Source organism: Phyllostomus discolor, chromosome 2 (assembly GCF_004126475.2).
Source record: "Phyllostomus discolor isolate MPI-MPIP mPhyDis1 chromosome 2, mPhyDis1.pri.v3, whole genome shotgun sequence".
In the NCBI taxonomy this organism is placed as follows: domain Eukaryota; kingdom Metazoa; phylum Chordata; class Mammalia; order Chiroptera; family Phyllostomidae; genus Phyllostomus; species Phyllostomus discolor.
The window spans coordinates 190,048,905-190,074,649 of NC_040904.2; the positions used below are offsets into that span (position 1 = coordinate 190,048,905).

The 25,745-nt window shown below is 45.4% G+C and overlaps 1 protein-coding gene across 4 annotated transcripts; it reads left to right on the forward strand.

Moving 5' to 3' along the window:
• The first annotated feature begins 599 nt into the window (after positions 1 to 599).
• GPRC5D (G protein-coupled receptor class C group 5 member D) lies at positions 600 to 7,975 on the forward strand. 4 transcript variants are annotated; one of them, XM_036019324.1, is made up of 3 exons: positions 600 to 1,904; positions 6,418 to 6,474; positions 7,586 to 7,975. In XM_036019324.1, the coding sequence occupies exons 1-3, from the start codon at positions 1,010 to 1,012 to the stop codon at positions 7,840 to 7,842; spliced, it is 1,209 nt and encodes a 402-aa protein (XP_035875217.1). In that variant the 5' UTR covers positions 600 to 1,009; the 3' UTR covers positions 7,843 to 7,975. The 4 variants fall into 4 exon arrangements, with proteins under 4 accessions (XP_035875217.1, XP_035875215.1, XP_035875216.1 ...); XM_036019322.1 differs by having other exon boundaries at positions 7,597 to 7,975; XM_036019323.1 differs by lacking the exon at positions 6,418 to 6,474 and having other exon boundaries at positions 7,597 to 7,975.
• Positions 7,976 to 25,745: the final 17,770 nt, after the last annotated feature.

The following is a 25,745-nucleotide window of genomic DNA, read 5'->3' on the forward strand; positions in this document are numbered from 1 at the left end:
TAATTGTCCTCACCAAAGAAATCTCCTAGAAAAGTTGCTGTGAAACTGGAATAGGTGTGTCTTCTGACCTTCTGGTTCTTTTTATAGGCACTGCAGGAATCTGAGTGAGGGCCTCCAGTCCTTCCGCCCATTTGGGGAGAGAATAAAGAAGCTGAGGTTGTCTCCTTCTTACTCACTGGCAGTTACAGCCTCGCAGCCACCACAAGCTCAGCTTCCAGCGCGGACACAGAGAAGGTAAGTCAAAAGGAAGGGGCCATGCCCTCAGCTATAAACCTGGGTCACTCCAGCCATCTGGCTTGGGAATAACTGAAGAGGAGGAGAGCTAGGAGTATTCGATTGCAAGGTACATTTTTCCAAATCAATATATGGTTTTTTTTCCTAGGCAACCTCTGTTAAGACATGGATTTGGGTGCCAAATTATCCAAAAAGTTATTTAAAGGCAGGAGCCATTTTGTATAATTCTCTGATGAACAAATAGTAAGCATTGAACAAGAACATGTTGCACTGAATTGACTTGAATTTTAAGAAGGAATGGTCATTAATATTACTAGGAAAAATCACCTTTCTGTCTCCTTCAACCAGTGCATCAGTGTCTTGAGTGAGCCAGTAATCCATTAAGGTCAACGGCCCTTGTCCTGGAGCCTGAGATAGCTGGAATTCCATCAGTCAGGCAAACCTTGTCACACACCCCTCTTTACAAAAAAGATTCTCCATCAGCTTCAAAAAGCCTTGGTGGAAATTGTGACATGGAAGTGGATGAATTATCTGGAGCCCCCAAGTAAAGATTGCTCTGTTTTTCCCAGCAGGATAGAGGTAGGATAGTTTTGAGGGTTTACTAGCTTGGGGTTATTTCACCCAGTAAGTCTACATGTCTTTATTTGGGACTGAGAGACATTATAGTGACCTGCAACAGGCATTCTTGTGAGTAGATAGAAAGTTATAAGTTTGTCTCCTCTTTCTTCTGCAGGGAAACACAAGTCCATTTTCGTGGAGTCCACCTACAGTCACTATGTGTGAGGACTTCCCCAAGTCCACTGAGGACTATTATTTCCTCTGTGACACAGAGGGGCCATGGCGCATTGTCCTGGAGTGCCTGGCAATCATTGGCATTGTGGTTACAGTTATTCTGCTCTTGGCACTTCTCTTCCTCGTGTGTAAAGTTCAAGACTGTGGCCAGTGGAATGTCCTCCCCACCCAGATCCTCTTCCTCCTGGGTGTGCTGGGGCTCTTTGGCCTTGCTTTTGCCTTCATCATGCCATTCAATCAGCAAACTGCTCCTGTACGCTACTTCTTCTTTGGGGTTCTCTTTGCTCTCTGTTTTGCATGCCTCTTGGCTCATGCCTCCAACCTGGTGAAGTTGGTCCGGGGTGGCGTCTCCCTCTCTTGGACCACAATTCTGTGCATTGCTGTTGGTTTGAGCCTGTTGCAGACCATCATTGCCATTGAGTATGTGACTCTCATAATGACCAGAGGTATGATGTTTGTGCATATGACGCCCTGCCAGCTCAATGTGGACTTCGTTGTGCTCCTGGTCTATGTCCTTCTCCTGATGGCCCTCACATTCTTCGTCTCCAAAGCCACCTTTTGTGGCCCATGTGAGAACTGGAAGCAGCATGGAAGGCTCATCTTCATTACTATGCTCATCTCCATCATCATCTGGGTGGTGTGGATCTCCATGCTCATGAGGGGCAACCCGCAGCTCCAGCGGCAGCCCCAGTGGGATGACCCTGTCATCTGCATTGCCCTGGTCACCAATGCCTGGGTTTTCCTGCTGCTGTACATCATCCCCGAGCTCTGCATTCTCTACAGATGCTGGAAACAAGATTGTGCTTTACCAGGCAACACCTGCTCAGTGCCGGCCTACCAATGCGGCTTCAGAGCGGAGAACCAGGAACTCTCAAAAGGTACCTTCCTGGGGGTTCAGGAAGCAGGGAGGTTCTTCTGTGGGAGAAACAGGAGAGAAATTGTGCAACCAAGTGAATCAGGAGGGAACAAAAAGGCAATGGTCAGAATGTAGTGGATGACTAGATACTTCAAGCATGGAGATGCAGACCGCCAGAATCATGGTTACACTTTTATGAAAAATGAGCTCTTCCAAAATACAGAGACCAAGGGAATGAGACCAAGACAGAAATGAACCAAAGGCCCTAAGTAAAGAGGGTGTGGCTTGGTGCTCATGCCGGGGAGAGAAAGGCACCCACTCATATAAAATGAGTCAATCAGCCCCAAATGAGGCTTGGGCCATGCAATTGCATGACGTATAATGCTAAGCCCAGCTGTTTGGGCTGTCAAGTACGGAAGTCAATCCTGGCAACAGTGACTGGCATTTTAAAAGTTAAGTCTCAAAACTAATTTGCCCAAACATCATAATAAATTGATTTGCAGGACTCATTACCTTGTTAAAGTTACAAAGCCCAATAACTTCTGGATCACTGCTTTTCAAACTATTCACTGCTTAAAGCCCCTCAAGGTTTACAAAAAGTGACAGGAAGAGCCATTAAATCAGAATCCTGAGTAAAAGTACAGATGTACAATCATTAATAGAAATAAAGCAACTTGCTTATGTGACATGTTCATATTAATTTCTAGGTTCCTTTTATGTAAGATCAAGCCACCTGACCATCCTTTGTTGATGAATAAAATGTATTATCCATGACAATAAGGAAGCTTGAACACCAACAACCTGGGGAAAATAGTGGCTAATTTCAGTCATCTGGAAATATGCCAAAACTCATTATTTCCTTTTTAAAACATCTGGCCTATTATTCATAACTAAATATCAGAATGTTACATCAATTCTTGTGTCTTAATAGGCATCTGATTTCTCACAATTTGTTTCTATTGTGCAAAGTGATGTTATTTTATATATTGTATAGCACACATCATGTTCACTAGGCTCAAAAAAATTAATAAAAGCTTTCCTTTTAAGTACATACACTTTTTTGAGCTGTAATCTATGGCTAATTGCATACTCAAATTGTATCTTGTTCAGAGGGATGCATCCATTAATTCTTTTCAGTCCAGCTGACCGAGGGTCAGAAGCTGGCAGTGCGTGTCCTCCCTGTACTAGGTTTTCCTTGCTTGTCGATGATGTGCAATCAGACCACTGAGGTTTTGGCAGAATTTCAGAGTCAGTCTTTCTGGAAACTACTTCTCGTAGTTCTCACCAGAAGACGGGATAAAACTTCCTGTGTTTTTTTATGTTTCTAGGAAACAAAAGTCAGAGGGAGGGAGAGAGAGAGAGAGAATTCTTCGAGTTTTATAAAACCTTACACACATTGGGATTTGTAGTCACTGATGTTCCATGCCCCCCAAAATATGGGACAAGTGTTTAAAATGTTTTAATGAACATCCTGGTGGAACAGCAAGGGCTGGCAAAAGTGCAGTGCTCCTAGTACTATGCTTATTGCTCAAGCATGGCTAGAAGATCCACTCTTGAGCAGAAAACAGCCTGCCAGGGATAGCCACTGTCAATGTAATTTAATACTTGGGGGTGGGGGGGGATCAATACTGTGGTAGAGAGCACAGAGACTGCACTCCAAAACTGGGCAGAATAACCAGAAACTTAAGCTTTAGAGAATGTAATCAGAATTTAGGTCACCTGGAAAAAGCACAAAAACCAAAAATTAGAAGAATGATGAAATCTCAATAAAAAGTAAAGGATTATACCTAGGTAGAGAAAACGTACAAATAGACACAAAATAGACAAGAAGTAGGCAAGTACAGTATACTAAGTACAGTGTAAAAACAATTACTTGAAAAACTCTGTGTTGTAGGTCATGAGCTGCAGTGGGAATGCAGCTTAACACTGTCTTTGTTTTTGTTTTCTCAAGAAACAATCAGCGTGCTATATAAACAGACATGTGGTCAGCAAGAACAGTCAGGCCATTGTGCTGAGCGTGGGTGAATCGCTAATGAGAATTCCCCTTCCAGCTCCGGGATCCACTCACGAGAAGTGTGGGGAACTTGGAGAGCTCTCGGTGGGAAACCACAAAGATAATCAAAGGGCTGTAACATCAGACCTGGGTGGAAATGTTAAGACAATGAACTGCTATGGCAGTTCTTCACGTGCCTTTGCGGTGAACCATTTAAATTCTTCCTCTCTCTAAATTCTGTACAAAACATGACATCTTGTTTGAATCCATGAGGCATGCATTTGTCATGTGACTCTTCTGATTAATACCGTCCATAGCTGTGACTCCAGTCACATAGTTATTTGACTTACCTCTGGGCTGTGGGACCAAATTATTCACCGGAAAGAAGGATAAGACAAGAGGGGATTAGCAGGGTGTTACTCCAGTACAGAGACCTCTCCAAGAGGCTGTCGTCCTATTTCCTGTCTCCCACTGAAGGCTATGGGTAGAAATGGATTCAAACCAAAGCACGAGGGATTTTGATTACATATGAAAATAAGAGTTGGTAAACAATAAAACGGATCAGCAAAAGGGATTAAAGACTCCCTTTCCCTGGGAGTCCTTCAGAAGAAGATTAGGTTTTATCTCTCTGAAGTGGCTTACGGACTTAATTCCAAGATACGCAAACATCTGGATAGAGAAGGAAAATGCAAGCAGACTGTTACTACAGAACAGTTGGGCTTAGTCTTTGCCCTGTTACAAAAGTGCTCCTAAACAGTAGTATATTGATTGACCTTTTAAAATTTGTTTTTGTTTTAACTGAGAATTTTTAATGTAACTGAATTTGTGGACACCATAAGTATAGTAGAATATCAGCTATGAATGCTTTTTTAGGCTAGGAAATCTCCTGTTCTAATAATTGCTTACTTTATTTCTTTTAGACTAACTAGAATATTATTATATCAAGGTTGCTAAAAGCAAGACCCATATATATCTGAAAGTATCACATTATTGTGGGTATTTTTCTGTCCTGTGTTTGAATGTGTACACACCTAGTATAATTTGATAAAAAAAAAATGAGTCTATGTAATATAAAAATGGGCCCATGGCTATACATGATATAAACCAGGAGAAGAAAGTTTTTGCAAACATAAGCCCTTCGGGTTGTTTTCCATACAGCAAATACCAACTTTTGCTGAACGCAGCCCTTTCTGACAATTCTCAACATTTTTTTCTTCAAGGCCCCACCTTACTAGGAGAAGCCAGTTTGAATGGTCCCAGGGGGTATGATTTTTGTTTGTTCTTTCATGGGAACAAGGAGCAAAACCGTGCTTTTGTCACCCTCAAGAGCTACGGGTCACAAAGAAAAAACTGGCAAAAAAATATGGAGGAAGACAGTGAGCTGGAGAATGAAGCTTCTCTAACTTATGATCTGGTCTGATAACAATGTTGGGTGAACACTGGTTACCACGGGACTGAGTAGGAAGGAGTCTTGTTATGCCACAAGGAATAAAGTTACACCAAAAATTCAGTTCATTCTGCTGTGAAGGAAAAGAGAACATTTCATATTTCACAAGGTCCTACCCCTCTAAAACATGCCAGCAGGAGGAAGATGTCAGAGCATCAATTGTAACTATACCACCAGCACCACCACCGATAATAATATACAAAGTGTAGCATCGTGATGTTTTCCATATATCACGTCTTACTCCAAGGGCCTTATCCACCCGTATGTTAGTCGATTTAATCTTCAAAACAACCCTATGAAATAGATTTCCTATTATGATCATCATGATCCCTCTTTTACTCCCATCAGGAAACACAGGCAACAGAAGGTTAAGCAATCGGGCCCCAGGGAACACGGCTAACCAATGAGAGAGCAGAGCCCACGGCTCCAATGCCACAGCCGACCAGTGTGAGCACTGGTGGCCCAACGGTGGCTGTGACCATCAAACAACAATTGTGTACCCACAGGGGCCTCGCCTTAGACACAGGCACAGCTATTCTCTTCATAAAGCTGCAGTCCCATTGAGGAGACAGACATGAAACAAATAACCACCTGCGTGATATTCTGTCACAATAGAAAATCATCTTTAGTGATGTTTTGTATTATGTCCAGTTTCTTAAATGGGATCAATTTTGTAGAGTATCAGGCTTAAAGGGCCTTTAGAATGATCTAGTTAAACCTTTTTATTTTGCTCTTGAAGACAGTGAGAGGCCCGTGGTCATGGGTAACACGGGAGAGAAGGCTCGGGCCCAGGGCCCCTGTTCTTTCTCTAGAAAGTGATGATGAATCTTCAGCCTCTTTAGTCACTAAACACAGATGAGCTTCTTCTGAACACAAAAGGCTCTTTATGTCGAATCTTCCTCAGAAGTTTTAAAAATACTTTTTTAACAAAATCATTTTTTTTTGTCGTTGTTGTTAGAACAGCCTGAACAGAGAATTTCTTTTTAAAAGACCAAAAGCCTCTTTGCAAGCCATTGAGTCCTCTCCTAGTCCTCAGGTGCTGTTTCCCAGTGGATCTCTGACACTAACTCAGCCCTTCCCTCCTTTGGCTTTCAGCCCGAGACAGTGATGGAGCTCAGGAGGATGTAGCATTAACTTCATATTCAGCTGCAGGTAAATGTGCTCATCTGCGTTCACCACGGAGGGCCAGAGCAAGCTCCCCTGCCTTAGCAGAGCAGCCAGGTTTCAGCTCCAGTGGCTTTTACTGACCCGAGAGAGGAGTGGTAGGGCAGGGCCATCCCTACAGGCATGTGGGGCTGGAGCCGTCTAGATTATACCACACCAGGCCAGTGCAGTAAAGGCAAGGCAGGCCCTTCGCCTCTGCCTGAGCCCCTCCCCATCCCCATGGCCACTGCCATCAACAATATATGTGTTCTCATGCAGGTGAGTGTCCCCAGAAAGAAAGGGCAGCTTGAAGGGTTTGTTTGAGGGTGAAGAGAAGCAAGCCCACTGCTGTTTGCCCTGGGCACAGTGGGGAATTGTAAATATGCGTGAGTGTCAGATCTGTTCTTAGTATCAGTTGTCGAAATGGATCCCCCTGAGCCACACCGGCTGCCTCTCTGAGTCACCGCCTAGCTCCAGCTGCCCAGGCGGCCCCAGGAGCTGGGCCAGGTCTGTCCTCATCATCTGGATGTCCAGAGGGATGTATTAATTTTAATCATTTTAGTCAAAAACCAAGAGAGCGCTGCAGCGTAGAACTGGAGGTAACTTGCATTTGTGCCGTGACGGTTTGAAGACAAACAATCTGGCCAACCAAAAAGACCGCACTGGGACACAATTCTTGAATCATGGGGATCAGATGGAACTAAAATCCGAGAGTGAAAGCCATGAACTGTACTAGGCAGTTCTAGGCTGATCCCTCTGGTCAGTTCTCTGAGACTTTGTCTTTTCTTGAAACGACACACAGTCGAGGACATAGCTGTATCATTTGCTATAATTAACCCTCTGCAGGGCGTTTACACGACAGGAACATCTTTATTATCCCCTGTGAGAATTTCTTAGATTACTTTCAATTTCCAGTGATCAGCCATTCGAGAGTATTGCAGAGAGATTCTTGTTAATGACTAAGGGGGACAATGGTAAAGAAGTTCTGATATGGGTAGGCTCAATTTTTTTCCTTTTTTTAATTAACAAAGTATTAAATGATGCTAAAGTGATAATATTTCAAACAGTTCTAGAGAGTACCATCCCCTATGCTGGCTCAGAAAGTTCATGATGGCTTTTCTTCCTTTGCAGACTGTTGACTCCACACAAGAGTATCTCATCCCACGGGCTAAACTAGGCCTCCAGCAAGATGCGGCATTCTGCAGTCCACAGGATACGGGAGCAGTGAAGAACCGGACGACCATCTTAATGCAGCCCTGCTGGGCCTCTGGGGAGCCCACAGAGTCACACTGCCAACAAAATGCCAACTCATCCTTCCTTCTCTGCTTCCTTCTTCCATTTGGACCCTTCATCAGAAGACTGCCTTTTCAAGCATAATTACAATCTTGCTGGCCACCCTCCCTGACTATGTGTCTCTTTGTTCATTCACGTAACTAAAAAATTCCCTTCCTTAGCAATGCTAGAACAAACTGGCTCCTCTTACTAATGGAACCGAAAGACCTTGGTCTGAGGAAATTAGGGTCATGCCAATATGACAAAGTTTAAAAGCAACTCATTACTGGAATACCCTTCTAGTCATTTTTGTATAAAAGGCCCCTATGTATGAGTGACCCAACATTTGCCATAAAAGTCAGAGCAGAATCCTCAGGATCCCCACAATTGGGCGTTTTAAATAACATGAACATCCCGTGGACTTGCAAACTGGCAGGCTTCCTCCCACGGTGTCTGCACCCCAGGACAGCGAGTATGACGGCCAATGTGGCTGGGGTCAATGACCTGCTTTGATGAACCAATAACAGCAAAGGAAGAGCCATCCCAGCTGATGCTCATAAAGGAATTTAGGTGGTGCACATAAAAAGCAGAGTCTGCCTGTCTTGATGTTTCTAATGAACCGATGCTCCTGCACTAATTACTTTGCCTTTGTTTCTCATGCAGCCCCACATGGATTCATCGGTCTTTAATACACATTCGTTATATGTAAACCAGAGTCAGAGGTGTGCTGCCAGAAGGGTTCTAGGGGACCAGTTCAGCCCTCTGACCTTTTAGAGAAGGACACAGAGCCCTAGAGAAATGGAATGACCTGCCCCAAATCACACAGCAGTTAGAGGTGGGCCAGGTTTCCCAAAACATAGAGAACTCTTTTTCCCACCCTGGGAGGCTTCTCCATGCCCGTATTTTTGTATTATCCAGTAAGGTGTGCCCCTCCCCTGAGAACCAAATGTGTTATTTCAAACCAGGGAGTGTTGAGCACCTGCTGTGTGAAAGATCATTGAAAAATAGCTAAGACTCCATATGTGAAAAAAAAAAAGCCTTTCTAATGACCAATGGACAGCATGGGTTTTTGAATATCAATGAGTATCTCCTGAGCGTGGGCAAGGTACCAGGAACTGTTCTCAGACTCAGTCCTAGGCAGACAAGGCAGACAACGCTGCTTTGGTAGATCTTAAATTTTTTGTGGGGGAGACAATACAATGCAAAGAACTTCAGGAATGCAGCTCCCTCCTTTACAGAGAGGAAAGGGACTTGCCCAGGATAACATGGCTGTTAGTGACGACCAGCTAGAATTCAGCTGCTGTTCAAATGTTCACCCTCTCTTCAGTGTTCCATTTTCATATATTTTTCTGCTACATGCAAATTAGCTGCCCCTCTTTGAAATCTGTGCCCTGAGCAACGTTCTTAGCACAAACCAGTACCCAGGTAAATGACCAGAATTTGACCTTCTGCCTTTATTGGTAATAACAAGTTGAGAGAAAATGTTTAAACATTAAGACTCAGATCTATTGCCCTGACTGGTGTGGCTCAGTGGGTTGGGCATCATCCTGCAAACCAAAGGGTCGCTGGTTAGGTTCCTGGTCAGGGCACATGCACGGATTGTGAGCCAGGTCACCTGTTGAGGGCGTGAGAGAGGCAACCAATCAATGTTTCTCTGCTTATCAATGCATCTCTCCCTCTTTTTCTTCCTACCTTCCCCTCTCTTTAAAAATAAATAAATAAAATCTTTTTTAAAAGACAGGCCTATAGATTAGGTGGCATACTACTTAACACACCACACAGAGGACCTGACTGGAGACAGAACAGCAAGCCCTGCAAACTTACGTCTCTGGAAGAAAGCCATTATCACTTACAATGATGACAATGATGCCTTCAACGTAATTTTGTTTTGTTTTGTTTTGTTTTGTTTTGTTTTGTTTTGCAGGCAGGAAATGTCTCTGTTGAGTCAGCTGACAAACTTTAAACACACTGAAGCCATATACAATGGCTGGTATTGTATCCCAAAATTTTTCCTAAAATTAGTAAAGGTAAAATTGAACCTCTTTGTACCAAACTGCCTCAGAAGTATACAGCACAATTTTACCAAATTTGGGGTTATATTGTATACTAGTTAGATTTGGGGGATTGTATAGTTAGTTGCAAGTCTTTCATTCGGGCGATCTTGGGAATGAAGCTGTACCGTAAGGTTACACATGGCAGCAAGGAGACAACACTCTCTCTGGGAGCCGGGTACAGTCACTCATCCGGCTCCATGGAGGTGGAATACTGTCAGGCACTGGAGGAGCTTATTGTCTCCAGCCCTGGCGCCACAATCCCCCTTTGTCCCTTTGACACTGTCCCCACTACCAGCTGATTGATACTCTTCCTGTACATCATAATTCAGGTTCCTAAGAGGGGGTCTGATTGGTCCAGCTATTCACCACTGTCTAATTGGGAGCTTTTTTGCATCAACCCTTCTCTTGATTTACAATCAGCCTGTAGACGGGCTGCCTTTGGGGCCTGTACCCATCTTTGGTCCATTCAGCTGTGGCTGGCTTGGTCACGTGGTACAGACTCAGTCACAGATGTCTGCTCCCTCAGTGACAAGTATGTTCTGGGCAGTACTCATGCAATGTGAGTGACCAAATCAGGAGAAATTAATCAGAAAAATAAAATTTTTTGAAATCATAGGATATTTTAATGAAAATACAAGTTTATTTCTTTTGAGTTTATGGAGCAATTCACATAAAGCTAAAAACTCCAGTACTCTCCTAAGTTGAGATTTATGAGGAACCATTTAAAAGAATAAATAAAACTATGATTAGCCTATTGTACTCAATTCCTTAATTCAATAAGTATTACTTGAAGATCTAAACTCACTTACTTGTATGTAATGGGTTACATAATTGGAAAGACACTTGTCCTCATAAATATTTTAGGTAGTCCTCTTCCGACTTTACTTATATACTGACTTTACATATTTATCCAAAAGTACTGATGAAAAACTTCACTATAAAATACCTTCCTGGTGTGTACATAGTTGGTTAGCTCAGTTAGAGCATACTGCTAATAAAATAACTGCCCTGGTGGGTATTTTTTAATATCCCTTACATCTTGATGCTTTTTCCCTGATTCAAAGAGCATCAAACATTTATGTCCCTTAACATTAAATCTTATGATCACCCCATAAACTTAAAGGGTATCTACTTATCATACCTTATTTCAACCTGTGGTGTAGTCAAGCTAACTTTTCCTCATTATTTCTTCATTCTTCTTTTAAATAAATGCTCCCTTTTCCTAGGATTATTTCTACTTCATATCAGTCAGATTCATGCCTTTTTATCCTTCTCTTCATCATGCCACAATCAGTTCCAAGCCTACCTTTTCTCAGAAACATCCTCTGGTGACAGGGGGGACCCAAGGTTGTCATATACCAACACCAACTTAACTTACAGTGGAATGAGGTTCTTTTTTTCTTCAAACTTAGATGCTAAACAAGTATTTCTGTAGCATCTTTCTCAGAATGAGCCTACTCATTAATTTTTGAAGAACACTATTAATAAGAAAATCTTTTTTGTTTCCTTGGTACAGAAGCCCCTGTGTTTTGCACTTGAGGGAGGTGCTTCTCAATGAACATTAAATGAGAGTGATTGCAACAACCTTGACTTTCGAGGATACTTGACATCTGGGTAAAGAAAGACTTTTCACCCTGGCTGGCATAGCTCAGTGGATTGAGCGCGGACTGTGAACCAAAACATCACAGGTTCAATTCCCAGTCAGGGCACATGCCTGGGTTGCAGGCCACGGCCCCCAGCAACCACACATTGATGTTTCTCTCTCTCTCTCTCTCTCTCTCTCTCTCTCTCTTTCTCCCTCCCTTCCCTCTCTAGAAATAAATAAATAAAATCTATTAAAAAAAAAGAAAGACTGTTCTTGGAACTATTAAACATGTCTTAATGGGTCAGGCCAGTTTTAAGCTACTGGTCTCTTGTGAGAGATCATGTTTGCTGCTCTTCAAAGACACATTAGTAAGGATTAAGTTTTCATTTTAACATATAGCATAACTTATTTTAAGAACTTCAAAGTGGTTACCTCAGGAGGCACAGAGATGCACCATTGATTAAAATATTATTAAAATGCCTTTCTTGGACTGCCTTCAAGAATGTCTTACTCTGGCAGGTGTAGCTCAGTTGGCTGAGTATTGTCCCATTACCAAAAGGTTGCAGCTTTGATCCCCAGTTGGGAAATGCATGGGAGGCAACCAATCAATGCTTCTCTCTCACACCGATGTTTCTCTCTCTCCCTTTCTGTGTCCTTTCCTCTCTCCCTAAAGGCAATGAAAAAATGTCCTCAAGTGGAAAGGAAAGAAAGAGGAAGGAAGGAAGGGAGGAAAGGATAAGGAAAGAAGGAAGAAAAGAAGGAAGGCGTCTCAAGAAAATCAGTGGAATTGTATTACTATGGGAATTAAGCTGTTAGATTGAAAAAGTGAGTTTAATGATGAATTTCTAATATTGATTTTTTTAAAATATTGATCTTATCCATCACTCAAAGAACTACTAACTGCACTTTGGAAATGCCATTGGACATCATTCTGGATTTTTCCAAAAATAGTGGAACTATCAGACCTTGATCCATATTTAGTATGTGGTTAAATCAAGTTGGTGTTTGAAAAGCGTGCACCAGACTGCCAGTGGTTGCATCCTCCAGGCAGACTTTTTTTGTTTATGTGAAAATTAAGAGAATGCTATTGGCTTCTATTCTTGGGGAAAACCATTTACATGTAAAAGTTTGACTTTTCATATGAGATTTACTCACACTTTATTTTACCTCCTGAGAACCCTTTCTTACGGGTTCAGATACAGCTGAAAATTTTCCCAAAAAACACATGTTTTTGGGTTTTAGCTATAGTTGTATTGCCATGTCCTACTGTTGACAACTCATTTTTCTAAATGCCAAAACAACCAGTTGAAGTAGCTATTTAGGAAAATTTAAAAGTCAGTAAATTTTAGGGAAAGCATCATAGAACTCAGGTGGTCCTAAGGGCTGTTTGCCAAATGTTTCCAAACTCTCCCACCTTCCTACCACATGATAAGGTTGCACTTTTCATCCCTTTTGAGGCTGAGTAGGACAATGATGTTAACTGTGGTTAACAAATTGGAGCAGAAATGATGACACTTCTGAGACTTCCGGTCAAGATGGTGGCATAGGTAAATGCGATACTCAAATCCTCCAACAACCACATCAAAATTCCAACTAAACTACAAAACAATAATCATTTAGAGCAGTCTGAAATCTAGCTGAATCAAAGTTTTACAACTAGGGATTTAAAGAAGAAGCTACATCAAGGCTGGTAGAAGGGACAGAGACACAGAATGAGCTGGTCCCACACCCACATGAGGCAGATAAAAATTAGGAGGGATATCTCAGCTGCGAAGGTCCCCCTAAGAAATGAGGGATCCCAGCCCCACACCACGCCCCCCAGCCATGGTTTCCAGTGCCAAACAGAGCAGTCCCCATAGCTTCTGGCTCTAAAAGCTAGCAGAGATTGTGGCTGAGTGAGGAAGAGGCCTTCAAGAGTCCCAGGAAGTTCCTATTAAAGGGCCACATGTGGATTTACTCAGACTCACTCCCTCTGAGCTCCAGCACTGGGTCAGCAGCTTGAAAGGCACCAGGAACATACTGGGAGGAACTGAATTGTCTAGCATTAGGGTGAGAGCCAGCAGGGTAGCTTTCTGTCAGACAAAAGTGCTGGTAGAGGTCATTGTTCCTTTTCTAAGATGCCCTCCTCAACAGAGCCGGCAGGTGGGTGCCATCTCTGAGTCTCCATCAACCTGGCTTACAATGTATGCCCAATACTGGTGATTCCCTGAGGCCCCACCCCACCCAAATTTTGGCCCCACCCAATTTGCTTCCAGGGGCTTTTCCATAAGAATGGCCTATATTGGCTTATGCTTCACACTTTCCTAAAATTTCTCAAACAAACAATGTGTCCCATACCTCTTGCTAAGTGACTCTAGACCCAGAACTAGCAACAGCCAGCCAGCCTTGGTTTGCAGCTTGCCCTCACCTGGGCACCTCCAAGCCCAGCACAACTAGCGCCTATCTGCAGATTGCTTTGTAGCTCATGCCAGGTAGCTGCAGACAGAACACAGGTGACTGACCTTGGCTGGTACCTTTTAGGAGGCCCCAGAGCCAGTAAACCCAGTGCACAGCTTCAGGCCACACAGAAGCACAACCCAACCACCTCCACAAATGACACACTCAAGGGTGGGCTCATTTGGCACCAGAGTCCCACCAAAGTAAGTCCTATTCTGTGGGGTGGAGCCAGTCCTTGCAGCCAATTGGCCTGGGGGTAAGTACCTCCCATTGATGTGCCAACAGCAATCAAGGCTCAACCACAACAGGAAGGTGTAGGCAGCACATTCGTTGGGGGCACAGCTGGAGTGCCCAGCTTGTGTGATTGGGGAGGCTGGACAACTGGACCCTAAGAACACCTACTACATAATCCATTCTACCAAGACCAGGAGACATAGCAGCTCTACCTAGTACATAGCAAGAAACACAAAGAGACTGAGAAAATGAAAAGTCAAAGAAACCTGTCCCAAACAAAAGAATAGAACAAAAACTCTAGAGAAAGAACTAAACGAAATGGAGACAAGCAGTTTACTAGATGCAGGGTTCAAAACATTGGTTATAAGGATACTCAATAAACTTAGGAAGAACTTCAACAGCATAAAAAAGGATATGAAAAGCACACAAAAGAACCAGTCAGAAATGGAAGATACATGAACTAAAATGAAGAATAATTTATAGAGAACCAATGGTAGAGTAGATGAAGCCAAGAATCAAGAGCAGTTTGGAATATAGGAAGCAAAAAACACTCAATAAGAACAGCAAAAGTAAAGATGAATCTGAAAAAAAATGAAGAAAATGTAAGGAGCCTCAGGGACAACTTCAAGCATACCGATATTCACATTATAGGGGTGCTGTAAGGAGAAGAGAAATAGCAAATTGAAAACCTATTTGAAAAAGTAATGACAAAAAACTTTCCTAATCTGGTGAAATAGACATACAAATCCAAGAAGCACAGAGAGCACCAAACAACTCAAAGAAGCCCATACCAAGGCACATCATAATTAAAATGCAGAAGTTTAAAGACAAAGAGAGAATCTTAAAAACAGCAAAATAAAAGCAGTTAGTCACCCACAAGGGAGCTCCCATAAGACTATCAGCTGATTTCTCAACAGATGTTTTGCAGGCCAGAAGGTAGTGGCAAGTATTCAAACCAAAGACCTACAACCAAGATTACTCTACCCAACAAAGCTATCATTTAGAATTGAAGGGCAGATAAAGACCTTCCCAGACAAGAAAAAGCTAAATGAGTTCATCACCACGAAACCAGTATTACATGAAATGTTAAAGGGTCCTCTCTGAGAAAAAGATAAAAAAATATTAATAACAAATTACAGTAAATACATATCAATCAACAATTGAATCTAAAAAAAAATGAACAAGCAGAAGAGAAACAGACTCATAGATACAGAGAACATTTTCAAAGCTGCCAGATTAAGAAGTACAGACTGGTTGTTACAGAACAGTCATAGGGATGTAAAGTAGAGCATAGGGAATGTAGTCAGTAATATTCTATAACTATGTACGGTGTCAAATGGGCAAGAGATTTATCAGAATGATCACTTAGTAAGTTATTTAACGTCCACTCACTGGGGTGTACACCTAAAACCAGTATAAAAATGTATTGTCAACTGTAATTAAAAAATAAAAATGACTTAAAAAAGAAGTTATGACCCTTACTAGGTCAATTCCAGGCAAAAGCAATTAATTGTTGGAGCAAGACCCTCAAGAAGCTTCTTTTTTTCCTCCACAGTGACAAGTGGTGGTTCAAATTGTGGCTGTTCCATCAACGTGCAGTGTGAACAAGAAATAAAACTTTGTTATTTGGAGTCCCCATGATCTGGATTATATGTTGCCTGTGATAGCCCAGCCCAGCCTGACTGCCGTAGTCCTGAACCAGCTGTTTGGTTTCCTCAGGTAAAACAAGGAGCTGCTTGTTGGACTCTTTTACTTCACCACTTGTTGCTCTGGTGTTCTTCAAAGACATCCTTAGATTAAAGAAGAGCCACCCTATTCTTGACTGATACATGCCAGACTGACCCACCAGCCATGTGGCTCTGCGGTTGTTTACCTGATTACAGCTCACTGAGATGGTTGCCATCATAAAAGCATGCTGAGGGTGAGGTAGTGACCTTGAACACAGAGTCACCCAGTCTGGGAGACCAAGAGAGACTTCACAATGGAGGTCAAAAGCTTGAGTTCTGTCTTATAAGGTGGATAGGAATTCATGGGGCACAGAATGGAAAGAGTGACATTCAGAACAGCCACTAACTGGGAGTATTCATTAATTCATGAAAGTCGGAAAAATGTGCCCCACTCTGGGCAAATGAATTAGGAAATGTGCCCCCAACCCTGCCCCAAGGACACAGCGCGGTATGGGCTTCCCCTGGTACAGGGTTTGGTAAGTGGAGTGAGGCTGAATTCCAACCCCACTCACCATCTCGACCAGATGTCTTTTTACAGTGCAAACATCAACAACAGCAAATTAAAACACAAACAAAAAAAACCATACAGCTGACTGCAATGACCCCAATCTGCAGAGCACACAAAAAAAAATGCCTGTGCGAAGGTATAGCTGTAAGTGAAGAAAACCAAGGCACACAGGAAGAACTGCCAGGCATTTATTACCACTGAAGCATAAATGCCAAAGGCGGGGGCCGGGGTGGGGGGGAGGGCAGACAATGGGAGATGAGGCTGGAGAGCTGGGCTTTGTTGCTCACTCAGGGCTTCTATCCCGAAGGAAGGCATCTAGACGTGGGCGTGAGGAGCTCTGAAGGGAGTGGCCCTCTGTCACTGCCCTGCCAAGCTGTGCTGGAACCTGAGGCAAAAGACAAAACGTGCACCCTGTGTCCACTTGTGTAAATACTCTACCATGTTTTGAACCACATAGAAAAAGTTAACATGAACTCTCAAAAAATCCAGAGCCCTCCATTGCCCAGTGTGTTTGCACACCTTGGTCAACCCTCATAAACCCCAGGGAGGAATGTGGCAGCCACGCCCACCTGGGAACCTCGGCCCCATCGGGCACGGTGGCTCCTGTTGCAAAATCACACCAGGTTGTAAAGCAAACACACCAAAACAGCCTGTTTTTATAAAATTTTGATGTGTTGTTTATTTTGGACGCTTTGGCAGCAATTAAATTTACAAAAAAAATTTTATCAAGCATTATTGATCTTGATTACTGAGGGTCGGGACACTCCCCTGAATGTTGTGCCCAAGGTGAGCGCCTCGCCCCTCACCCAGCCGACCCTGTGCGGCAGACTCGCCTCCTGTGGGGGGAGGGGAGGCCTAGCTGCACGCAGAATCACCTGAGAAGCTCTGAAAGCTCTCCATGGCCCAACGTCACCACAGACCAATTAAAGCAGAATGTCTGGGAGTGGAGCCCAAGCACGAGTATATCTTAAAATCTTTGCAGATGGTTCTGTTTTGTAGCCTGGGTTGCAAACCACTGCCACAAGCTGACATTTAGGATTCGATGTAAGGAATGAAGAAGACAGAGATGCCGGGACTCTGGCCTGGGTAACTACGGGGCTGATGATTCCACCTGTAGAAGAGGCAACCCAGCAGGGGAGAGAGAGGACAGCAAACTCCTGCAGTGTTGAAGCAGTCGAGTTTGAAGGGGAAATGCACCGGTGAAGAGAAGGCTGTGAAGTTCCAGGAGACAGAGAGGGAAAGATCCAGGAAGGAGCTCAGAGGTGGAGGAGGAGCTTGTGGAGGGAGATGGGAATGTATCAGGAGCATAAGGAGACTGCGTCGTGGTGGAGGCTGCTCTCCCGCTCACAGGGATTCCCCCAGGATACCTTTGCCTCCCTATCTACCTTTAACACTGGGGCGTCTCCACCAGGATCCCTCCAGAGAGGGAACCTGAGTGCTGTTTGCAAAACCACACTAACCACGAATGTATGAACGAAAAAAACATACTGAGATTCTTCCTGAGGATTTGAGGTCAAAGGTTGGGAAGGTAGCTGCTGGGGCTAGCCTGGGAGATGGTGGGTCAGCAAATGACGGACAAATTGGGCCAACTATCCAATGCCTCTACCCAAACCTGCCTAATCAGCACAATCAGCTGGGGAACTTGTTACAAACAATTTTCATACCCAGACCCAGACCTACTAAATCAGAACCTCCAGGAGGGGCCTTGGGATTCTGCATTTTTAAGTTCCCATGTGACTCTTAAGATAGTGTGAGTTTGGGAAGCCCTGCTCCGTTGACCAAAAAAAAAAAAAAAAAAAAAAAAAAGGCTTCCTCTCTGCTCTGGTTTGTAGCAAAAACTGCCCAGGCTTTTCCAGTTTGGCCCAGGAAGGCAGAAGGTCATTGGCCTGACACAGCGTAATGAATGGAAAGATTTTCTCAGTCCGTCAGGCCCTTGGGGATGTCCAGCTTCCAACTTGCATCATCTTTTTACCCCTTGTCTGCATGATGTTCAGCCCACCCCTACCCCTACCCCCGTCTGCTGCATCCACACCGCTTCCACCCAGGACACACCTGCCCCGTTTCCCTAAGAGAAACATGTTACCAGAAGCAGTGTACCGCCTTGGAATTTAGGAAGATAAATCCTTCCTGCGCCTATTCACTGGTGCTCCTACCTACTTCCAGTTTGGGTTCCAGGGGTGTCCAACCTTGGGGTGTCTCTGGGCCACACATTCAATACACAAGTGCTAACGACAACTGATGAACAAAAAATAAAGGTTTAAAGTAAATTTACAATTTCATTGTGGGCCTCCTTCATAGACATCCTGAGCCGCACTCGGGCAGCGGGTGGGAACCCCCCCCCCCCCACACCGCCCCTGGCCCTGCCCAGCAGTCTAAAAGGTGCTTGGTCATCGTTTGGTTCAAGTCAATTTAGAAAAGTAACACACTTGGAAAACAAAAAAAAGGATTGCAATTATCTTTGGGGGCACTTTATGTAAAAGGCTTCTCTAATTTTTTGCTTCAGGGCAAGCTTTTCTCTTTTTCACATTGGAACTTTGTTCTCATGTTGTTCTCCTAGGAAACAGCACTTTCCCAAGCTCAACAAAGAAAAGCCTTAGGGAAATAAAACTTGGACTCGATGAAAGGCACTCAGCCCAGAACTAAAAAGAATGTCCTTTCTTTCCTCCGAGCCCCAGCTTGTGAGAAGCTTTTATCACATTGGCTTTCTGTGTTCTTTCACGAAAGAAAAACCTGATCGTGAGTCAGCTGAAATTCATCAAAACTGTTTCAGGATAAATTGGCACGGAAAACACAAGGGAAAATCTGACAGCAGTGTTCTCTGAGTGAGATGCCATAATCTTAATTATGACAGGCAAACAAAAAATACCTCCGTACCACAAAGTTTATTCGTTCGTTAGCAAATGCTTGTGTGTGTGTGTGTGCCGATGCTGTGCTGGGCCCTGAGAGTACAGCAGAAAACAAAACAATTCCTTGTCTTCCCAAACATACAAAATCATGGGAGGAAAACAAGTAAAACAACAAACACAGGTAATTCCAAGCGGCCAGTTCCCTGAGGGAAGCAGATGGGTGCTGTGAAGAGAGATGGGTGCCGCTCCGGGAGACCAGCACCCGAGAGACTGGCTGTGGGAGGCCTCACTGAGGAGGACATTTGGGCTGAGATGCAACGTGCAAAGGACAAGAGTTTGGAGACAGTTGGGAAGGTTGGGGGAGGCTCCAGTGGGAAGCATTTCGAGCTGGGGACCCTCAAGGGAAGGATTTATGGGAAAACTTGTTTCTGGCCCTGGCCGGTGTGGCTCAGTTGGTTGGAGTGACATCCTGCAAAGCACGTTTGCGAGTTTGATTCCAGTCAGGGCACATGCCTGGGTTGCGGGTTCCATCCCCACTGAGGGGGCTTATAAGAGGCAACCAATCGATGTTTCTCTCACACATGGATGTTTCCAACCACCCCCCCCTTCTCTTCCTCTCTCTAAAACCAGTGAGCATGTCCTCCAGTGAGGATTAAGAAAAACCAAACTTGTCTCTGTCCTGAGTGACTGAAACCATTCAGAACTCTAACTTGAAGGCTCAGAACCAAGAAGGGCCAGCAGACCAGAGAGCAGGCAGCACGTGCCTGGAGTGCATTAGAGGGTGGTGAGTTGTGACTTTTGCCTCGGCTCTGGGGCAGTCAGGAAGGCTCTGAGGTGACCCAAGACCCAGACTGGCTGTGTCTGCCCGTGAGTGGTAGCATCCATTGACCCCGTGACCCAATAGGCCTATTATGGCCCAATAGGCCATAATAATGGGGAGGCCCGACCTAAGGCTTTAGGCCCCAACCGGGCAGCCGTGGGATTGCAAGAACCATGTATATAGGCCATATCCTCACATTTTCTCACAATATGTACGTAGCTTTTTCAGACTGGAATGACCTTCTGGCTGAAGAGATGCCTTGAGAAAAGCAGGGATGAGAGAAGCTGTAGAAAGGGACACGATGCCATTTGGCTATGACACAAGCCTAAGGGTAGAGGAGAAAGAGCGCAGCAATCAAGGTATCAGGAATGGGTTGTCCATAGAGCACAGGCCAGGTGGTAGCATGCACTCCTTCCCGGCCGCACAGCCTCCAGCCAGCCTGCTGCCTGTTTGGAAGGAGCTGTTCTGTATTCAGCATAGATCTGCAGAGGTCCAGTGAACAGAATGAAAGGTAGTGGTTTCGTCTCACTTGCAGAAATGACTCCCTGTGCCTCGTAATGACCTCTGGCCTGTGCATGTATGGATAGACATGAAAGTGTGTGTGCACACACATGCAGCCACCTGCAGACACCTCGCCCACATACTGGCATGTCAGAGTCTCTCACAGGACCCTGGAAAAGATATTTGAAGAACATGAAAACATCTGCATTTATCCTTTATGCAGAACTGAACATGAAGCTATTTTTCTGCCTATTCTTTTAAAATGAAGTGTAACACACATACACACACACACCCCCCAGTGGCCTGGCAAAAACATACAGGTACCAATGTGGTGTGTTATTGCCACTAGGTATGTTAGGAAAACGAGGAACAGAGGACCCAACCAGGGCCTTTGGAGGGGCTTGGGGGTGGGTTGGAGTCAGTGTCATTGAAAGAACCACATTCCGTGCACTCCAGGGTCTGTGCCTTTGGAGACTGCCTCTCCCCACGTTGTCCCTCTCGCTCACGACACAGGGACCTTTGGGAAATCACAGGAAAAACAGCCACTCTTACCCAGAGGCTCTGTGATGAGGTTACACCCATCTGCTCCATTTCCCAGGCAGTCCGTGACACTCTGGGAATTGCAGCTGAACAGTCTCCTGACTTTAATGTCACCTTAACATACTTTTCTCTTTATCATTCCGCCAGGCTTCTGGTTTTACAGCCCTTCCCCTTACCCAGCAGCAGGCCTCTCTTCCCAGCTCCCCGCCCCCCCTCCCCGCTCCACACTGTCCTCCCTCCCAGCTGAACCCTGGTCCTCTCCTCCATCTGCCCCTCCCATCTAGTCAGGCCCAGTGAGATGCTCCCTCTGACCCTCCTCCTGGTTCCCCAGTGTTCACAGAGCTCGTGGGCTTATGACTCAGATGACTAACCTCGTGCTATGCCAGGGCAACCCACAAACCTTTTGATTTTGCTGAGCAATACAAATAATAGGGCTCTTGTGTAATTAATCACCCTCAAAGCACAACAAGGACTCGTATTTTTGTACTTAAAAATGGTAGCTTTTCGGTAGAGAAGTACATTGACTGCATGTATCTGAGGAGGGACACTGGTGTTTATAAAGTTCAAGTGTCTTTGCAAAGAGTTCTACATTATCACTGGGTCCACAATAAAGTGGCATTAAATACAGTGCGTACAGCCAGCCCCCCGCCTGCTGCGTCCCTGGATTCAACCAGCCCAGATTGGAAATACTAGGAGGAAAAGGTTGCACGTTGCTGACAGGTGCTGCACAGTTAGGCCTGTGATAGTTGCTTCCGTACTGAACATGTGCAGACTTTTCTTCCTTGCCATTATTCCGTTTGCATAGCACTTACATTGCATCAGATATTAGAAGTATTAAGAGGTTATATAAAGTGTACAGGAGGATGTGTGTGGGTTATATGCAAATTCTACACCATTTTATACCAAGGACTTGAGCATCCACAGAGTTTGGTATCCACGAGGTCGGGGGAGGGGCAGGGTCCTGGGGCTGACGCCCAGGGGTCACCCGGGGGTGGCTGTACTGTCCTCACGTGGCGCCTTCCCTAGAGCGAGGCCATGAAGGGTTGTCTGTAAGACACAACTGCCACTGTACAACACGCAAATGATGTACTGTAGAATCGTGCCCCTGAAACCAATGTCACCCCAATGAATTAAACTAAAAAATTTCTAAAAACTGCCAGCCAAGAGATGGGTTATAACACCCAATTATAAGTGACACTCACCAACAGGCGGAGGCACATCCAGACAATGAAGTGCATTTTCACTTCAGCCGAGGGCTCAGGAGGCGTTGGGGTGGCAGGTGTGGGGAGAGAAAACCGCACAGTAAAACCGGTCGTCTCGCCATGGTTCTTAAGATTCAAATACCAGGTGTGACCATTTGGCAAGTAAAAGGCCAGAACCCTGACAGTCCCAGGACTCCTTAAGCTTCTCTAGTCCAGCCTCCCTCCTAACACGGGACTCCCTGCAGCATCCTCAACAGAGCATCCCTGGGCTCGAACTCCTCGCGCAAGCGGTGCCCCGCCACTCCATTGCAGGAAGCTCCTCTAGGATCTGCACCGTAAAACTCCCGACCGCTGAGCCACCTGCTGCGCTGTCCCGACTGAAGACCGTTGAGAGGCGGCCTGGGGTCACACATAAGAGATCCAGAGGCAGCCCATTTGGTGTCCACTCCCAGCCCTGTCACTTGGTAGCTCCGCCACCTTGGAGCTCGTCTGAGGTGATATTACACGAGTAAAGCCCTTAAAAACGGAGCCTGGCACAGAGGAAGCACACGATAAATGTTAGTTAGCTGTGATCATGAGAATGCACCTGCAAGGTGTTCGTCTTTCCAGGTAAAACACCCCCATTTCCCTCACCCTCTCCGTCTATCACGTGGTTCTCAAAAGAGCTCCCGCGAGAAGCTCCTGCAGGAGCGTGAGATCCGCGGAGATGGGGTCGGGGATTTAGCATTCTGATGCTGCAGAATGGACTCCCAGTCCCGTGGGGGCAGCACCTGCCTCGCCCTGAGCTCCGCAGTTGGATCCGTGCTGCCTCCAACCGCACTGGCTCTTTGCCTGCTGGGCCACGTCCCTGGTCCTTTTCAGCCTGACAGACTCCTGAAACTGCTGTCAAACCGAGCCTTTCCTCCCTGTATTTATGGGATTTATTTAGGGGGCATGAATGCATTCATAACTATAAGACTAACATCTTGGTTTGGGACCTTTATTCCAGTCTATTGCAACGCATTTCATTCTGGTTTTATGATTCAGTCTTTCCTAATTCTGTGTCATGTGTGGACTTTGATAAATGCTTTATTTTTGTCCAACTGGTCAATAAAAATATTATCCAAACAGATCTAAAGAAAGAGAGAGCCCTATGGGAAACCGATAAAGACCTCCGTCTGATAAACAGTCTCTTCTTGAATGTTTGACCTGTGACCTCCTAACTCGATCATCATTATCCCTGCCTTTCTCAGAAAGACATCATGCGAAAATCAATAGATGTCTTTTCTATTTCAACTCCTTGTGGGTAATAATAGCTAATCTGGAATTACTCCTTCCTAGAGAGAGGACACTGGTAGCTTCATGTCACAACAGGGCGTGGTGTGATGCTAGATAGACCCCACCACCTGTCCCAGAGCTCAGGAGTGAGCTGCATGGGCTTATTAGAGTTCGCTTGTTTTCTTAACTGAACTGATGGATCTTAATATGGGAGGGGCCTGAACGAGAAGCAGCTGGAACCAGACCATCGGGTGCCACACATGTGGTAACCGAATTCCACTCACAGTTCCTCTTCCTTTCTGCAGAAGGTTATGGTTGAATCTGGTGCCGGTGACACCCAGCTCAGGGCATGGCACACACGGTCACTTGCAGAGTTTTCCGAGGGCTGCCTCTGACACCTGCCCTCAGAAACTGCATGAGGCACAGGCCTGCCCTTGGGGGCGGGGTTAAACTCCACACAAAGGGCAAGACGGGGTGCTGGGCATGGGTTTTGACTCCACATGGGGCTCAGAGAAGGAGAAGGACCATCGCACCCGCTGGGGAAAACAGAGAACCCTTTTTTGCTTTGTAATCCCTCTAGTGACAGCCCACTTCCACCGCCCCACCGCCCCCGAGGTGGGTGTGCACTTGGCTTGGGGATTGCAGAACAGGGGTCTGTGGTTTAACCGGGGAAACGTTGGTCTTCCCCACTCCACCCCCCACCCCGCCCTCACAGCTCATATCCAGAGCAGGGAGGAGGTAACTGGAGGAGAAAGCAGGGGGACAAAGGCAATTAGGAAGACAAAGGGAAATGAGAGGAATTTAAAAGATGGGTGACTGTGGTCACTTTACTTGATTCTTGACGCAAACACCCTTTTGGGAAACAGTGTGTCTCACACTGACCTCACAGGTGTCGACTGCAGACAGAGCACTGACCCAGAAACCTGCTCCCAATGGTATGAAGCCCGCCAGGCCTGAGGCCCCTCCCCTGACAAGCAAGGGGTTGGAGGCACCAAGTACCCAAGCTTTGTGACCTTCTCACACTGTAACATTTTAGTCACTGGAGTGTCGCTCTGAAGGGGTCAAGAAAACTGCGACAATCCAGAGGTTGCAGAAATCAGGGTCAGACTCCGATGTGGTGCTGCCCACACCCATCCGCACACCTGAAACGTCCTGAAGCCAGGGGGCGCAAGGCATCGTCTGCCCTGCGTGGAAGGGGTTCCAGAGAAGGACGGCAGGATAGTCCAGAGACTTTCCAAGGCAGCGGTCTACACGCTGGAGGCTGATTCCCCAGATCCTGGATCTCAGCAGTCAATGCCGAAGAAAGGTTTTTCTGAAGCCGCCACCTCTGATTCTGGAATAATCCGGGTTCAGATTGGGGCTGGGACAGGGGCACACCTGCAAGCCCTGGTAGCAACAGAAGGACATGGGCAAGGAAGGAAAAGACCAGCTGGGCGCAGCTCAGTTCTCAGCAGTAAGGACAAGCCTGGGAATGAAGGAAGGAAACCCAGAATGCACAGGGAGGGGGAAGAACGGGTGTTACTGCTGTGTTTCCAGGGCCAGGATGTTCTCTTTGTTTTGGCACATTTTCCTGACAAAAAGCCAATGTTCTCATCACATAAATACTTGTGGACGTTAGTAACAACAGCATATGAGACCAATGTCTGTAAAGATGCCATTTTGCATGCAAATGGGCTGGAAATGCCTTGGAGAATTTCACAAAAATAAGACAGGGCAATTAAACTCTGGCAAAGAGATCGGGAGCAAATTCTCTAAAGACGGTGGGAGGAAGGACACAAACAGCTCTCACACACAAGCCTTTTAAAATGGGAACCGTGTGAATGGGACGCTTTTGCCCGAAGCCCACTGGATACCTGCCTGTCTGCTGCGTGCCTTTCCCAGGAAAACCGCTTTGGATGTTTGCTTTTGAGAGGCACTGCGTCCTTGAGGGCCGATGCCTGGGATTTTACCGCCATCTAGTGGAAACACGCGGTATAGCAGCTATGGACGTCCTCTCCGCCTAAAGTGAGAGGCAGAAGAAGTGAGCCTCGGTCTATTTTCTCATCTGACAATGAAAGATGACAAAAAGGTTGTGAGCTTCATTTTATTATCATCCGTTATCCGTTTTGTTCAAAGGAGATGCCGTTGGAGTTCCTAGCCATCGATCAACTGGCTTCGCTAAAGGAACAGGCTGAGCTCACCTTGCACGTTCTATTTCAGCCCAGGTGGAGATGGAGACTCACAGGAAGGGCTTGGAAACCCTCCGCTCCAGTACCATCACCGTGACTGTCAGAGGCCAGAAGCTCCAGCGCCTGAGAT

Coding starts and splice junctions, on each gene's coding strand:
- GPRC5D (XM_036019324.1), top strand. CDS start 1,010: ATGTGTGAGGACTTCCCCAAGTCCACTGAGGACTATTATTTCCTCTGT. Junction 1,905..6,417: donor GAACCAGGAACTCTCAAAAG/GTACCTTCCTGG, acceptor TTTGGCTTTCAG/CCCGAGACAGTGATGGAGCT. Junction 6,475..7,585: donor AACTTCATATTCAGCTGCAG/GTAAATGTGCTC, acceptor TGATGGCTTTTC/TTCCTTTGCAGACTGTTGAC.